This window comes from Camelina sativa, chromosome 5 (assembly GCF_030686135.1).
Source record: "Camelina sativa cultivar CO46 ecotype springtype chromosome 5, ASM3068613v1".
Lineage (NCBI taxonomy): Eukaryota > Viridiplantae > Streptophyta > Magnoliopsida > Brassicales > Brassicaceae > Camelina > Camelina sativa.
The window spans coordinates 40,882,869-40,898,795 of record NC_141884.1 but is presented as its reverse complement, the minus strand read 5'-3'; the positions used below and the strand labels follow the sequence as shown (position 1 = coordinate 40,898,795).

The following is a 15,927-nucleotide window of genomic DNA, read 5'->3' as shown; positions in this document are numbered from 1 at the left end:
TCAAAATAACCACGTTAAAATCTCAAACTAAACATCAATTCCTTTCTCACTTGAAGTTTATGAACAAAAAGAATAAATCAAAGATGACAAAAACAATAAATGATTTAACATTTCATCTGTATTTCTATAAATCATAATTCTTTGCTGGTATTTATAAATTTCAGCATGTAGTGTGAGAGACAAGTAGGCTAGTGGAATCTTAATAATATATATTCCACTATCGTGGGTTTAAAGCTCTCTCTAATATTATACAAAAAAAACAAAAAAAATGTGATTATGTAAATATTATGGGCCATTGCTCGTCAGGACCCTTGAAATTAATAATGACCCGCCAAGAAATTGTTGGTACGTAATTGAGTGCACCGAAAGGTGGTGGTACTGTTTTTTTCTTTCTTCTTTCCATAATCTTTCTTTTTTGATCCTCCGTATACTATAAGAAGACAAAATGTTATATTGTTGTAGGACATGGATCCACAAGTTATGTGACATTACATTAATCAATTAGAGTACTAGAAACAACATGCAAAGATTTACTCTGTTTATCTTGAAAATCTTTTAAAGATATACACTGTTTGGTCCATAGTTTAACACGTAAACGATTGTTTTATAAATTTCGTGGGGTTTTCTCTAAGAATTTGGCTTCACCTGAATGTAAAAATAGTAAAAATTCAAGTGCAACTTTGATTAACCATCCATAGTTTTATAAAGTTAAGATTAAAGTCTTTTTGTCTCTGTCGGCCTTTTCAACTTTTTTGACCTCACGTGAACATTATTAACCCTATCACTTCCTTTTTAAAAGGGAATGGGTGAAAATAATTTATTTTCTTTCTTGTAGTTTTCTTTAGACAACCTTTCTCTATTTTGTTACAACCTTGCCAATTAATCTACAAATAAAGACTTTGTTAGCTTCAAATGAAAAAAAAATAAGAAGTGCCAAGCATTTTCAAAATGAAAATACATTATATTGCCAAAGTATTCTACGAGTAGTAGTCATATTACCAGTTACTCTGAAGTACCCAAAATCATAATATGATGATAATAAATTATCGCAAGTACAGGATCTTCGTTCCTTTTTAACCAAGAAAAGTGGTGGACCATCCACAATTTTTTTTTTTTTTACTTCGTAAGAAAGCTTTATACTTTATTTTGGTATAATAGATACTTCATATGCTCAAAGAAAACCTTCGTCTTAAACCCTTCTCCGTCTTGGGTTTTCTTTGGATTCCATACATTACGTATACACACAATAAATAACTTGTTACTATTATTTTCTCTTGTGAAAAAAAAAAAACCAAAAAAAAAACAAAATGGGTAACTGCGTATTCAAAGGCAGTGGTGGTTCAAGAAAATTGTACGACAACGATGATTCGTTGATAAAAGTGGTGACTCCAAACGGTGGCGTTATGGAGCTTCATCCTCCCATCTTAGCCGAATTCATCACAAACGAATTTCCCGGCCACGTCATCCACGACTCCTTAAGCCTTCGCCACTCATCTCCACCGCTTCTACACGGCGAAGAGCTCTTTCCCGGTAACATATACTACCTCCTCCCTCTTTCTTCCGCCGACTCAACCACTCCACAGTACTCTTCCGAACAACTATCAACGCCGTACAGAATGTCTTTCGGGAAAACACCGGTAGCGACGGCTATGAATGGCGGGGGAGGAGGTGGTTGTGGAGTGTGGAAGGTGAGGCTTGTGATAAGTCCGGAGCAGTTGGCGGAGATTCTTGCGAAGGATTTGGAAACCGAAGCATTGGTTGAAAGTGTGAGGACGGTGGCGAAGTGCGGCGGAGGTGGACTTCACTCGAGGGCCAACTCAGACCAGTTAAGCGTTACGAGTAGCTTCAAAGGGAGGTAAATTTTCCAATATGTGTAAACCATGTTTATGTAATTTTTACATGTTAAGTTGTTAACTATGTTTTACTCTGTTTTCACGATTAAGCTTTTGTTCCAAAAAAAAAAAGCTTTTAAATCATGTTGATTAACGTTGGAGAATTGAGTGATTACATAAGTTTATAAACTTTGAACTAATTTAAATACTGAGAACATCAATTCATGAAATCGTAATTAATCTTTCTTATTCAATGGTAAAAAGCCTAAAAAGAGCAAAACAAAAGAGACTTACAAATATCATATCGTTCACTCGGGTACTTGCCTCTGTTGGGCCTATGTTGAGTTTGTATTAAAATGAATTTCATTCGACTAATTTTTAGCCTAACCATTTGAATTTAAAATGTACATGTACTAAAACTTTTATTTCAGGCCTAAGGACCCAAATATGGCCAGAAACAATTTAGGATTAGGCTAATGTTATACACCTTGCATAACTATTATGAAATCCCCAATATATTAAAAGAGAGCATTCTCACACAAAATGCTGACATGTCGCACTCACAAAACTCCAGACACTATTTCCTTTATTTGTCATTAGTTTCTAATAATATTTACATCAGTTTTCCAAAAATATAATTAACACCCAAATTTAAAATTTTATATTCTTTTTTTTTGACTTAATTATACAGTATTCTTTAATTACATTTTCATAAAATCTTTAAATTGAATTTTAAGAACTCTTTGTTTCATATTATACTAGGGAATATCCCGTGCTTAAAGCACGGGTCAACATTTAAAAAAAAAATTATAATAAAATAATAAAAATTATTTTTTATTTTTAAAAAAAAATATTTTGTTTAAGATAATATTTATTTTTAATTGTTCTGTAAATCTATATATGTTTTTTGAATACTAATTATTTTAGAATATTATAGTATTTAAATTTTGACTTATATATATTACAGTTTTATATTGTTTGTTTGTTGTATTTGCATCATTATTTTGTGAAATATGAAGTAGTAATTTTAATATTATAATTATGAACAAATAAAATTTACTAATTTATCAGCTATATAAATTTAGTTTTACCAATCTGCCAATGTGAAAATTTAAAACACACATTTTATTTTCATAGATTGAGTAATATATCTTTTCTTTTAAAGTTCAAATCACAACATATGTAGAAAAAAAATCTGCATTTTATTAATCATAAGTATTATATAAACTTTATTATATTAATAGTTAATTTTTATTTTTTTTTATTTTTTTCAAGTACAAATTAGTTTTGATTTGAATAGATTTCATTTGTTTTTCTAGATCTTTTTATATTTTATCTGTCAGCTTTTTATTTTTAATAATTATATTTATTTAATTAATTGATTAAACTTAATTAAATTTGTCTAATGGCAATTAAATGTAATTTTTTACACATTTTAAGGTTAGTTTCATATTTGTACTTCTCACTTAATATAATAGGATTATAATAATTCTCACGAGTTAAATTTTAATTTTTATATATTTATAATATATATATACTACACAATCGAATTTTAGATTCCAATTACCGATAAATATTATCAATTTTGTAAATAAAAATTACAGTAAAAATATTTAATAATTATTTAATACCGCACATAGTGCGGGTTGTTACCTAGTCGTTTTTTATAATACATAAACAAACAAACAATTGTTCCTAGACTTGACCATGTAGTTTGCTCAAAAGAATTGGATCTTTTTTAGATTATTAAATCTGCCATAGGGCCCATAACCAAGGTTGCATAGAATCAGAATTCGATATGTAGAGAGCAGCAGTAGATGTAAAGTCTTGAAAGCGTAAAATGTAGGTTTTCTCTTCCAAGTTCCAACACATATATGATATACTTATGTGACTGATTCGTCTACTCTCGTTCAACCAAAAAAATATCTAAAATGAAGACTCCAATTTATTTATAAGCAATATTACCTCCATGTATAATTCGTTTTTTTGGGTATAGTTATTTTAGAATTTAAACGTTGCCATCTTGTGGGGAGCTAAAATTCATCATCGTATCATTTAGATAAATCTATTTGAAAAGACAAACACACATGGTTCAGGTTTATGATTAATAATTATAGAGTTTATTATCAAAACAGGCACTTCGAGAAATGAAACTTCGGATTTAGGCATCGGACAGCGAGAGGGATTAATAAAAGTGAAAAGTCACTGTAGCAGACTTATTTACCCCCAAACGAGAAAGACCGTGTAATTAGAATCTAACTAAATGACGTCAACTCTGTTAGCAACAAATACCAATATCATGACAATAAATTTTAATAAAATTAAAAAATTACATCATATGAATTCAAACCATTAATGTAAGGTGAACCTAATATAAAGAAGATTAAAAAAAGGAATACTAAACCCTAATAGATAGTAAATAGAGAACCCTAACCAAAGACGTATAAACCCAAACCGATCAATATACAGTAGATTATACATTAAAAAAATTGAAAAAAAAAAAAACTAAACCCTAATCGATCGTAAATAAGGAACCCAAACATGGGTTTCAAGTACTTAGCAATCTCACCATCTCTTTCAAAACACTAATCAGCTTCCTCTCTATTTCTTCATTGTCAAGCTCCTAAGCAAGCACCTTCCCACGGCCTCTGCCATAGTTACACATCATGCGAATGGCTCCTTCCTTAGGACAAGCTCTGAATCGTAGATGTTTCCTCTGTATCCAAACACATCTTAACCGCACCTAAGCTATAAAAATAAAAGAATATGTCATCTTAGTACTTGAGACTTTTATAATAAAACAAAGAAACGACCTAACAGACTTAAATAGCTGTACGATTGCTAAAAAAAAACCTCACATTGGCTAGAGTCTGAAGAAACAAGCCTCATCTTTATTTGATTTGATAAGTACAAACCTCAGTGGATTCTGCATTAGAGTCATCATCCTCATCTTCTACAACCTTCAATCATTAAAATAAATCCATAAACTTAAAAAGAAAAGCAAATTAACAAACATAAATTAGAAAATACAGAGCATGAAAAAAAAACTTTAATAACACATCTCAAATCCAAGCAAAACATGTCTCAAATCCAAGCAAAACATGTCTGAAATCCAAGCAATAAGCACTTGCAACATATCACAAGCACTGACAATCATCAAACTATCTTGTATTTTGTTTTGCCTATGAACTAATCACAATCAAGAAAAACGACTTAATTCCCCTTTTAGCTAGCAATTCTAGCAAAACCTAAAAAAAGTTAAACTATCCAAAATCTAAGCATATATATACAAGGAGATATAACTACTGTAGGAAAACCGAAACAGGTTGATCTATGGAGGCGTGGCAAAACCCTAGCTAATTACGAACAAGATCTTCGAGATTTTTGAGAAGCCTTTCCGTCAAATTACCAAAAAAAATCAGAGCATCCATATCAAACCTCTTTCGAGCGGTTTATTGACTTAATCTCTAGTCTTCATAACCCAGATCGCAATTCCTGAATCGCTACCAATCGTGTGTCGATATGGCTTGGACGCTGGTTTATCAAACCGCTAAAGCTGCTATATATATTCTCCAAATCGATGACTCCTACGCCGTTGGTGTTGGACACTGGAATTTTTGGTTTGTAACTATTGAGAAAGTTGAAGAGGATGGGGGAAGAGAGAAAGAGAGATATCGAAACCCAAAAAAAGAGTATGAAGGATGACATCAGCGAGTGGAGGGCAAAAACGACTTTTTGCGGTGTGTCGAGTGCCTAAATCCGAAGTTGAGTACCCACAGTACCTAAATCCGAAGATTAGTTTGTTGTCGGTGGTCTTTTCGTAAATAACTCATAATTATACACACATTTATTTAATAATGAAACCAAGGTACGTACCTTTATCTCGTGCATGCAAAGTATTTAACTACTTGATTAGTTCGTCATGAGATACCAAAGTGAGGAAGAATACATTTATTAGACGACAAAGATTTGTTTTTAAATCTAGCAATTCAGCTGTCCTGGTATCATCAACAACCAGCACACTTGGAAGGTATTAACATTTGTTTACTAGAAAATACCTTAAACGAAAAAAAATACTTAAACATTGGAAGATTCTACCACCTATTTGAGTTTTGGATATTTTGTTGGTTAATTCCTACTTAGCCATCGCAGTAAAATACTTATAATTTCTACTTGGCCATTATTGTATATCGAATATGGAAAGAAAGGAACAAAACATATATCACACTTAAAACATCATGCACCGTCCAACTGGTTCAAAGCCGTATCGACCGATAAGGCATGCACAGAATTATTATTATTATTTTTTTGCATTTGATGAATATCATTAACAAATAACAAATAATGAAAGGGTTTGTAGAATATACAAAAAAAGCTATTTCTTCCCCAAAAAAAAAAAAAAGAACAAGAAAGAGCTAAAGCAACAACAAATTCATTTAGGATTGTTATACGTTAGTGAGCCAATTTTGCATTTTGTCACCAATATAATTGTATGTTTTCCTAGCCGGAACTGAATCCTTGATCTGCATTCATAGATTGATTATCTTCATTATGCTCTTCAAATTCTATCATTGCAAGCGCAATGATGCAACACTGGTTCGTGGAGACTTAATTTAATCTTTCTTGTTCTTGCAACAATTGTTTTAGACATATCATACACTGAGTTTCTGGCTTACAGTCGTACGTGTTTAATTTGTTCTCTTCCAAGGGAGGATTAGTGATGATGTTTGCGTACTCACGTGATGTATTTATCTTTACATAGATGTACATTTCCCATATCACCTTCGTTTCTAGAATATATAAAACTGGTAGTACATAGATGAAGAATTGAAGATTGTTTCGAAGTTCAATAAAATTAATCTCTTGGTCACTTGGTAAACATATCGCTATCGTAACAACTACTAATATATGGAAAGAAAAGACCAAACCAAACGACAACAATCAAAAGTCACCTTCAGTCCTTCAACTTTAGTATTACGATTCCTCAATTATTCATTAAAAGTACGAATTTCTAAAGCTTTTCAAACCTACGTAAAGATTAGCATTTTGTACAACGTAACATAACAAGAATAAAAAACTGAACCACACTTCAAGAGTTCAAGAAAAAAAAAAAAAACAAAGTGAACCAACATAGATACTGGACTTCATAACATTCACTGGTTCATAAACAAGAAAACAAAAGGGCCATCTTCTCTACCATCAGCTTGCAGTAAAGGAGACTCAACTGAGAAAGACCCCAATATCGACGAAAAACTTCAATATTTGCTTTCATATGTAGTTTCTATCACTAATTAGAGATTCTTACAAAGGTAATTAATCGCATGCCTTTGCTCAATTTGGATTTACTTAGAATTTTATAAAGTTCATATAACGCTATAGAAATAAAAACCATAATCAACGAGGGAACAACTAAGGAGCACGTGCAAATAACATTAAGGCAACGGTAGTTCCTTTATATTTTAAGTTTATGAGAAATAGTCAAAATATGACAGTTCGTATGTCCATTTCACGTATTCTTCTTCCCCCCCCCCCCCCCCCACGATTTCTTACGATTTTCCCTAGACCCACTGCTATAATTTTCTACACTTCCTGCCATTAGTTAATACTTAGTATTATATACACTGGATTGCAAAACCTTGATATATTCACATTTATCAAAACTGTATTTTGTTAACTGTATCAGAAAATATCTATTAACTCAATTTTAATCTCATAATTTAAGTTAGCATTATAAAGGCGACTGTTATCCCATGGTTAGTAATTTAGTATTAACATATCCATATACCACGTTCAAAAGGAAAAAAAAAAAAAATCAGAAAATAACCGTTTGTAAATTGGCGCCCCACAAAATCTACCGCATACGTACATATGCCTTCTCTCACAGTTGTAAACAACTGTTCATCTAGATTCACGTCGTCATCCGAACTTAAAATAAATACAGTAATTTTTTTCGGCAAATCCACTCTCTTTTCTTGAACCCACATGCACATAATGCGATTCTCAGACCCATTTTTGCAATGTTAATTACCTGCACATGTATTTTATTTCATTTTATTTTCCTTGCACATGTACTCGATGAGGAGGTTATATGTGGATTCTCATGTAAGTATATTTCTCACCATTCACTAAGTCTATCGATATCTCCTCGTAACACGTTCTACAATGGCCTCTGAAATTATTTGAATCCACATCGAGAAGTATTAAGTTTGTAATAGTAGTCTAAGCTATACGTACGCCTTTTAATGTCGCACGTAGTTAACATAACAATGTGAAGTCTTCATTACATTACATTCTTTCTTGTTTGCCATCACCCTTCATTCAAAATTCTAATTATTTTATATATATATATAAAGACACCAATTCTTTGCGATTGAAGAAAGAAAAAAAATGACTAAAATGTCTTGTCTATAGAGATTTTTAAGGTCGGGTGTCATCGTAGCGATGTGGGCTTGCTTCCTACATTACAGTTGACAAGTGGATCCCACGTGGACCATACTTTTACCCAATAGCTACGTGACCTGGTCCCACTGTATTTAGAAAACTACTCCGTAAACAAAATAAAGAACCATTTACATTTTTACACCGAACCAAAAAAAAAAGAGCAAATAAATTATATATGATGTTTGATAAAATAGACCATTAGTATAATTTTTTGCATCATCTGTATTTCTAACGGGTATATTACTGAATCATGCAAAAAAATAGATAGTTTTTGAAAATACAGTTATTATGTAATGTGATCTCAGACGTAATTAATCATTAAGAGACATTCACAAATAGAAGCATTAACGAAAGAATAAACAACATAACTACTAATTGCGAAGAAGCTTGCGCTCGAGGTAATTGGTAAGAACAGACATTTATCTCATAGCAAGTACATTCATTACGAGTTCAATTTCCGGAATTTCAAATTATGAAAATAACCCCCTAGAGGATCTTATGTTCATTTGTAAGTGGCGGCTCATGCGTACTTACAATGACACCAGATGACTAAAACACCAGATCGGAAATTTTGTCTTAAAAAATAATACTCCCATTTTCTTAAAAAAATAATTAAAAATGAACACATGCATTTCATCATGCATGTATTTTTTGTTTTGCCAGGTGATGTAAACAATATACAAATATTTTTTTTTATTTTTTTTCGACATCGAAATATACACATATATATATAGACCCACACTTTGGTTAGTTATAAACTCGTTATATTTTCTTCTCCTTTTTTTCTATCTTTAGCAATGAACATATCAGTAAACGGACAGTCACAAGTGCCTCCTGGTTTTAGGTTTCACCCGACCGAGGAAGAGCTCTTGCAGTATTACCTCCGCAAGAAAATCTCTAACATCAAGATCGATCTCGATGTCATTCGTGACGTTGATCTCAACAAGCTCGAGCCTTGGGATATTCAAGGTTCAACATTTATCTTTGTTGTCTTATTATATATTCCAATTTTGAATCGAGAGTATACATAGACTCTCTTTTGAGTCTTGATAAAACGTATAATTAGGGCTTCTATATATTAAATATATTCTTCCATTCACGTTGAGTCGTAAACAGAAACTTCAACTCGTGATTTCATATTGTGAAAACTTTGCGCAGAGTAAAAATTACATATACGTTTATTTCACGGGATTCTTGGCAATTTGTAATACAATATTCAATTTATTCATTGTTATACTAAAAAAAAAAAAAAAACCCTATTTGGAAGATTAATTACAAGAACGTAACACAACTCTTGTTTTTTTTTCGTGTAGAGATGTGTAGGATTGGAACAACGCCACAAAACGATTGGTACTTCTTTAGCCATAAGGACAAGAAGTATCCCACCGGGACTAGAACCAACCGAGCCACCACGGTCGGGTTTTGGAAAGCTACAGGACGTGACAAGATCATATATACCAATGGTGATAGGATCGGGATGCGAAAGACGCTTGTCTTCTACAAAGGTCGAGCCCCTCATGGTCAGAAATCCGATTGGATCATGCATGAATACAGACTCGACGAGAGTAGTGTATTAATCTCCTCGAATCACGATGATGATGTCACCGTCGAAACATGTGAGGCCATAGGATGCGACGAAGGATGGGTGGTGTGTCGTGTTTTCAAGAAGAAGAGTCTTTGCAAAACTATGATTAGCAGCAGCCCTGAGAGATCTGTTAAAACGTCGTCGTTCAATGATGAGACTATCGAGTACCTTCTTGAAGCAATGGGGCAATCTTGTAAAGAAGAGATAGTTTTAGACCCTTTTTTGAAACTCCCCAACCTCGACAACAACTGTCATGTCAGCAAAGTTGTAGATCCGAGCTTCGTCACTAGCTGGGCCGCTTTGGATCGGCTCGTTGCCTCGCAACTAAATGGGCCTAACTCGTATTTGATCCCAGCCGTCAGTGAGACTTCAGAATCACCGTTCCATGAACTGAACCGGTCCGGTTATTATACCGGTTTATCGACGGATAATTATATACCGGAGATGGATTTGTGGAACGATGCAGAATTCGAGAGGCCGACAACGTCATCGTCCAACCCATTGTGCCACGTGTCGAACGGAAGTGGATGTCGGAAAACTGAAGTGGCATACCAAAACATTGTGTAAAGATGTAATAATCATCATACCATATAGTTGTTGAAAGTTGAAAAAAATTGCGATAAAAAGGGTCAGTTTGTGATAATTACAGTAGTTATGTGAAATCATTACAGAAAAACACAAGTTCTCTATGTCTGTCGTACACTTTTATATTATAATGATTCTATATTTTATAAAAGAAGAATATAGTTTTGAATTTGATTGGTCTAAGAATTTTTTTAATGTATAAAACTTAATTATCAATCTATGAGACTATGACTAAAAGCAATTACATTTTCCTTTGCAACAATCACATGGGTTCGTCGACAAAATTAACTTTTGGGATAAGTAATTTCCAATTCCATAACATTCTTTTGTGTTTCAAACTTTCTAATTTTACTCTTCTATTTATTAGACTGACTGTTCTATTCACCCAGGGAATATTTCTGCGAGGAAAGTCATATCTTTAGTTTGTAAAAATGCTTTGCTTAGTTTTGATGTTGAATAGTTTGCTTTTTTTCATCATTAGAAATTGATTAATTACCCAATTAATCACCCCAACAAACTTGGATTAAGATGCACCAAGTGCCTAATCATAGCTATATTAACCTACCAATCAAAGCTAATCACACTCATTAATTTTTAATTATAGCATTTAAACATTATTCGTTCATTTTGTTTAATAATCTCTTTCAAGGTGCGGAATCTTACTTTTGAAGAAAAATGGAGGATTCTTCTAATAATCACTTTTTTTTTTTTTTTCATCATGTGACGATGATATTAGTAAAAGGCTCGTTTTGACCTTTCATTTTCCACTTTAGCTTTATGGAATTAGATAGATTCGATTTATTTTGATATTCGTCACATTGTAAATATCAGACGTTACAGTTTATATGAAGATTTAGTTTCGGGGCATCAATTTTTCTTTATTAGGATCCTCCTCAGTGTTTTTGTTGTAATTGGGCCTTAATGTTGGAAATATCAAAACTACTTGGGCTGACCTGTAAGCTTTGTGACTTCTGGGTTGGTATTTACCGTACCAGGTGTATTGGTCCAGGCCCATTTTGACAAAATATCAATTACGACGACGTTTCAGCTAAAAGTGAGTGCAATTGCTTCTTTTACCCACGCAAAACTGTTTATAAATGACATCATTAAAAAAGATATAGTATCGTTTTTATTTATAATTATTGCTAAATTTTGTGCCTTTATATGATTTCCTGTCTTAACGAAGGTACTATTAACAAAAACTTCAAATAGGAATAAGAAAAGGCGTATTAATATTTTTAAAGGGGTATCAATTATTGTAATAACGATATATATTTTTTTGATAAGATTGAAAAGTACCATTATACTATTTAACAAATTAGTAAAGGGGTTTCCACTAATGGTGACACACTCGACCTACAATTAAATCCTGGCCACTTGTTACAAGTCATGACTGATGATCATTTTTAGATTGAGTGCATTCGTATTTGTACTCCTTTGCTTATGGAAATTTGGGGGGGGGGGGGGGGGGGGGGGGAATCTCCAAAAGTTCGAACAACTTCTGGCAATATATATGGTTTACTTATTTTTTTGTTCTTTCTACTTTGGGTACATATAGAAGAAGACCATAGTATTTTTCTTTATTACAGAGATGTTCAGTTCCACATAAAAATCAATATCAGCCATTTCAAGACAAATTACTAGTAATGGTGTGAAAACGCAAAAATCAGTCTGCCGGCTAGAAGCGATACAGAAACAATAGAAATTACTACTAGTAATGGTGGGTGCCAATATCCAATAAAGAAATAGTACTTATAATACTAGCATCTAACATCTTCTTGGACTTTCTTTAGTTTTCGTGCCATAGTGGTTGGTTGGATGGTTAGTATTGAAAAAAGGATATAAAATCTTTGGAATTAACGCACGAGAGAGTAAAGCAAGACTCCGATTGAAAGAGAGAAGTACCTACTTTTGCCGACTTTGTTCTTTTTTTTTTTCATCTTTTAATTTTCAACCCTGTATTCGTTATAGGTAATTTAGGTCATCATTTATAGAAAGAGATTTGTTTTTCTATAACTCTCTACGGGCAAGTTTTGTTTTATCTGTATTTATTTCTGTAACTCTTCATGGACAAATATATTTGTTTTCGGGTCAATACAAATTATAATGCGAATTAGCAACTGGCCGTTACAACAGAAAGATAAATTAAGGAGCAGTATTGAAATCAAGTAGAATCTCTTCTTCTTCTTTTACTATTTTTTTTCCTTACAGATACAAAAAATTAATTTAATAGTGACTATCCCATTTACACCATTCAAATTTATACGTACGTACGTCTCATAACAAAATATCAAACGCAAATTGCCAAAACTTGTTCGTCATCTCTCGCTACATCGTAATCATCTTCAATCGGATAAACATATAATAACACTAGAAAACTTATAAATCGAACAATTAACATAACTTCACATTTATTTATATTTATATTTACACACACCACTTAAACTTCTACTCCTAATCTTGTGGGTTAGGCCGTGTTTGGCTCCACAACTCCACAAGATCAAACCCGTTAAAAAAAAAAAGAGCTAAAATAAACCAAAGATAAAAGGCTAGAAAATAAAAGACAATTTTTGTTTAATATCCCTTTTGCTTGGTGGTTGAGTCATGATCAGGCTCATATATCATATCATCATCAAGCTCTAAAACACCCAACAAGATGATTGTGGCTATGATGATGATGACGATGATCATCATGATGATTACTATGATAATCAACCGATCTCTCTCTGTCGATCATGTCTTGAACATATCGAAAAACATCCACATGGCAAGGGATTGTGATGGTACCTTTCTGCTCGAACCCATACTCTTCCTCTGCTTCCCTTAAGAGTTGCATGAACAATGGATGGTTTAAATAAAAGACAGGAACAACAAATCTTTGTTTCTCCTCTTCTTTTGATCCCACTTTGATGGCTAAACAACCTTTTGGAACATCTTTGATCCCTTGTTTGCTGTTGCTTTTCACGTTATTTGAACGATTTGATTGGAAGCTTTTGAGGGTTTTTTCTCCCGAACCCATAACTTAGAAAACGATGAAGAAAAGAAGAAATGCAAAAAAAAAAAAAAAAAGTTCCGAGAAAATTTGGTTTAGGAAACAGAGGAGAAAGGCCAAGGGTCTACTAGTGGAGGTGGAGAGAACTTAAGAAGCCTTCTAAAGTTTTTTCATTTTTTATATTTTTCTCATATCGGAGATGACAAAATTTAAATTTAATGAGCGATGTTAACTGAAATAAAAAAAGGTCAAAAGGGATTTTGTTTTTTTGGTAAAGGAAAATCGGAATATTAAATACATACCTTCCTTGCCACATATATTTTGGTTACAGAATCTTTATAGAGAATTTCAGTATTCATTTTTGGTAGATCAATTCATTAAGTTGACCAAAAGAAAATATTGAAGTTCTTAATTAATAATAGTAAAATACTAAAAAAATTATTGAAAAAACTAGTAATGTCACTATAAATTAGATTTTCTCCGTTAGTATGGGTCAGTTTATAGATAGATATAATTTTAAATTAATAAGTTTGTTGTTTTTTAGGACTGCGGTATGGGTCAGTTTTGCATTTTTTAGGACTCACTGCGGTAGGAGTATAACACAACGACTTGGTCTTGAAAAAAAAAAATCAATGATTCTGATGAACTTGGGTCAGCTTGTTGTTTCTGTACTCTGTATGTTACATCGTACATGAAGGCCCCTAGTTATGAGATAGCACGTACATTTCCTAGGACAAACAATAATTCGCTTACTTGTTGACAGTGTGGCTTGTTGAGTCCTTAAGCCTCTTTCTAATACATCGCGTTGACCAAAAAAAAAAGAAGAAGAAACAAGTAAAACCAATTGAATGTGAAAGAGCTGCATCAACAGTTCATGAGTTCAAATACATATTCAGTTGATCTTGCGTTACGGAGCCCTATACCATTTAATAATTAAGCTTTTTTCCATGGGGATGTATATTGCTTTCAGTAAAATAAATCTCATTCTCATTAATCTGATAAAATGTACAATTGGGGGTTTATATACACACTGACTAGTCTTAAACCAGAGCCTCTAAAGCAGCTAAACTATACAGACTCAAATTAGATTAAACCAAATAGCTATATACAATAATAGTCCCCCTCAAGATGGGGCATAGATGTTAAGCAGACCCATCTTGCTTACTAGTTGTTGAAAGGGAGCAGGATGAAGTGGCTTAGTGAAAGGATCTGCAAGTTGTAAATGAGTATTTATATGCAACAGTTTGAACAAACCTGCAACCAACCGTTCTCGCACACTATGGCAGTCAGATTCGATGTGCTTGGTGCGTTCATGAAAGACAGAGTTATTTGCTATATGAATCGCAGCAGTGTTGTCACAGAATAGAAGTGTTGGTTTGTGCAAAGGAATCTGCAGTTCTTTAAAGAACTTAGTGAGCCATATCAGTTCATCAGTAGCAACGGACAAAGCGCGATACTCGGATTCTGCAGATGATTTGGAGACAACTTTTTGCTTCTTTGACTTCCAGCAAATAAGTGAAGTGCCCAAGAACATACAAAACCCGGAAGTAGATCGCCGAGTATCTAAACAAGAGTTGTAGTCTGCATCAGCAAAAGCTTGAATATGTAACTCAGCTGCAGAGGAATAGAACAGACCAAGACCAATAGTGCCCTTCAGATAATGTAATATTCTGTAGGCAGCTTGTTGATGAGTCTGACGAGGAGCCTCCGAGAACTGACTAAGTTTATTCACAGCAAAAGTGATGTCAGGTCGAGTAATTTGCAGATACATCAATTTACCAATGAGTCTCCGATAGGACTTGGCATCAACAAAATCATCAACATCATCTCCAATAGGGCTTGATAAGAGTTTCACACCTGGATCCATTGGAGAGGGAACCGGTTTGCAGCCTAATAAACCTGTCTCATCAAGCAAATCCAGAGTATATTTGCGCTGACCAACATAAATTCCAGCATCTGACCGAGCAATCTCAAGACCAAGGAAATACTTGAGAGGACCCAGATCACGCAATTTAAAACAAGATTTGAGCTCATCCTTCAATTCATTTGCAGCGGCATCATTATTGGTAGCGATGACAATGTCATCGACATAGACAAGCACACAAAGAAATATGTCAGTGGTGATTTTCAGAAAACAAGTGTGATCAGATTGAGACTGAATAAAGCCCAAGCCAAGGAGGGTAGTAGAAAATTTCAAAAACCATTGACGAGAGGCTTGTTTCAATCCATAAAAGGATTTCTTCAATTTACAAACTGCATTAGGTGGAAGAGAGTCCCCCTTTCATGATGCATAGCCAGGAGGAAGCTTCATATATATTTCTTCATCTAAGTCCCCATTGAGGAAAGCATTGGAAATGTCCAACTGATGAAGAGTAAAACCATAAATGGCAGAGATAGCCAGAAGAAGCTTCACTGAATTGAGTTTGCAGACTGGAGAGAAAGTATCATGAAAATCAACCCCTTCCTCTTGAGTGTAACCCTTAGCAACAAGA

At 33.4% G+C, this 15,927-nt stretch overlaps 2 protein-coding genes, 1 long non-coding RNA gene and 1 pseudogene across 4 annotated transcripts; 2 read left to right on the top strand and 2 right to left on the bottom strand.

The window, feature by feature from the left end:
• Nucleotides 1-1,183: 1,183 nt before the first annotated feature.
• LOC104788500 (uncharacterized) lies at nucleotides 1,184-4,169 on the top strand. Its single transcript, XM_010514270.2, has 2 exons — nucleotides 1,184-1,855; nucleotides 3,968-4,169. The coding sequence occupies exons 1-2, from the start codon at nucleotides 1,308-1,310 to the stop codon at nucleotides 3,981-3,983; spliced, it is 564 nt and encodes a 187-aa protein (XP_010512572.1). The 5' UTR covers nucleotides 1,184-1,307; the 3' UTR covers nucleotides 3,984-4,169.
• LOC104788499 (uncharacterized) lies at nucleotides 4,128-5,505 on the bottom strand. The gene is made up of 3 exons (XR_768310.3): nucleotides 5,271-5,505; nucleotides 4,691-4,792; nucleotides 4,128-4,580 (listed from the first exon to the last, which is right to left on the bottom strand). It is a non-coding gene; the product is annotated as an uncharacterized LOC104788499 (long non-coding RNA).
• A 3,522-nt stretch (nucleotides 5,506-9,027) lies between these two features.
• Nucleotides 9,028-10,612, top strand: LOC104788498 (NAC domain-containing protein 66). The gene is made up of 2 exons (XM_010514267.2): nucleotides 9,028-9,242; nucleotides 9,587-10,612. The coding sequence occupies exons 1-2, from the start codon at nucleotides 9,071-9,073 to the stop codon at nucleotides 10,423-10,425; spliced, it is 1,011 nt and encodes a 336-aa protein (XP_010512569.2). The 5' UTR covers nucleotides 9,028-9,070; the 3' UTR covers nucleotides 10,426-10,612.
• Nucleotides 10,613-12,829: 2,217 nt separating this feature from the next.
• Nucleotides 12,830-13,639, bottom strand: LOC104788497 (auxin-responsive protein SAUR32 pseudogene; annotated as a pseudogene). The gene has a single exon (XR_015558341.1). The product of XR_015558341.1 is annotated as an auxin-responsive protein SAUR32 pseudogene (transcript).
• Between the last annotated feature and the right edge of the window lie 2,288 nt (nucleotides 13,640-15,927).

Bases quoted from the DNA above. Each gene is read 5' to 3' on its own strand.
- LOC104788500 (XM_010514270.2), top strand. From the start codon at position 1,308: ATGGGTAACTGCGTATTCAAAGGCAGTGGTGGTTCAAGAAAATTGTAC.
- LOC104788498 (XM_010514267.2), top strand. From the start codon at position 9,071: ATGAACATATCAGTAAACGGACAGTCACAAGTGCCTCCTGGTTTTAGG. The intron at 9,243-9,586 runs GTTCAACATTTA...TTTTTCGTGTAG, and splicing joins CGAGCCTTGGGATATTCAAG to AGATGTGTAGGATTGGAACA.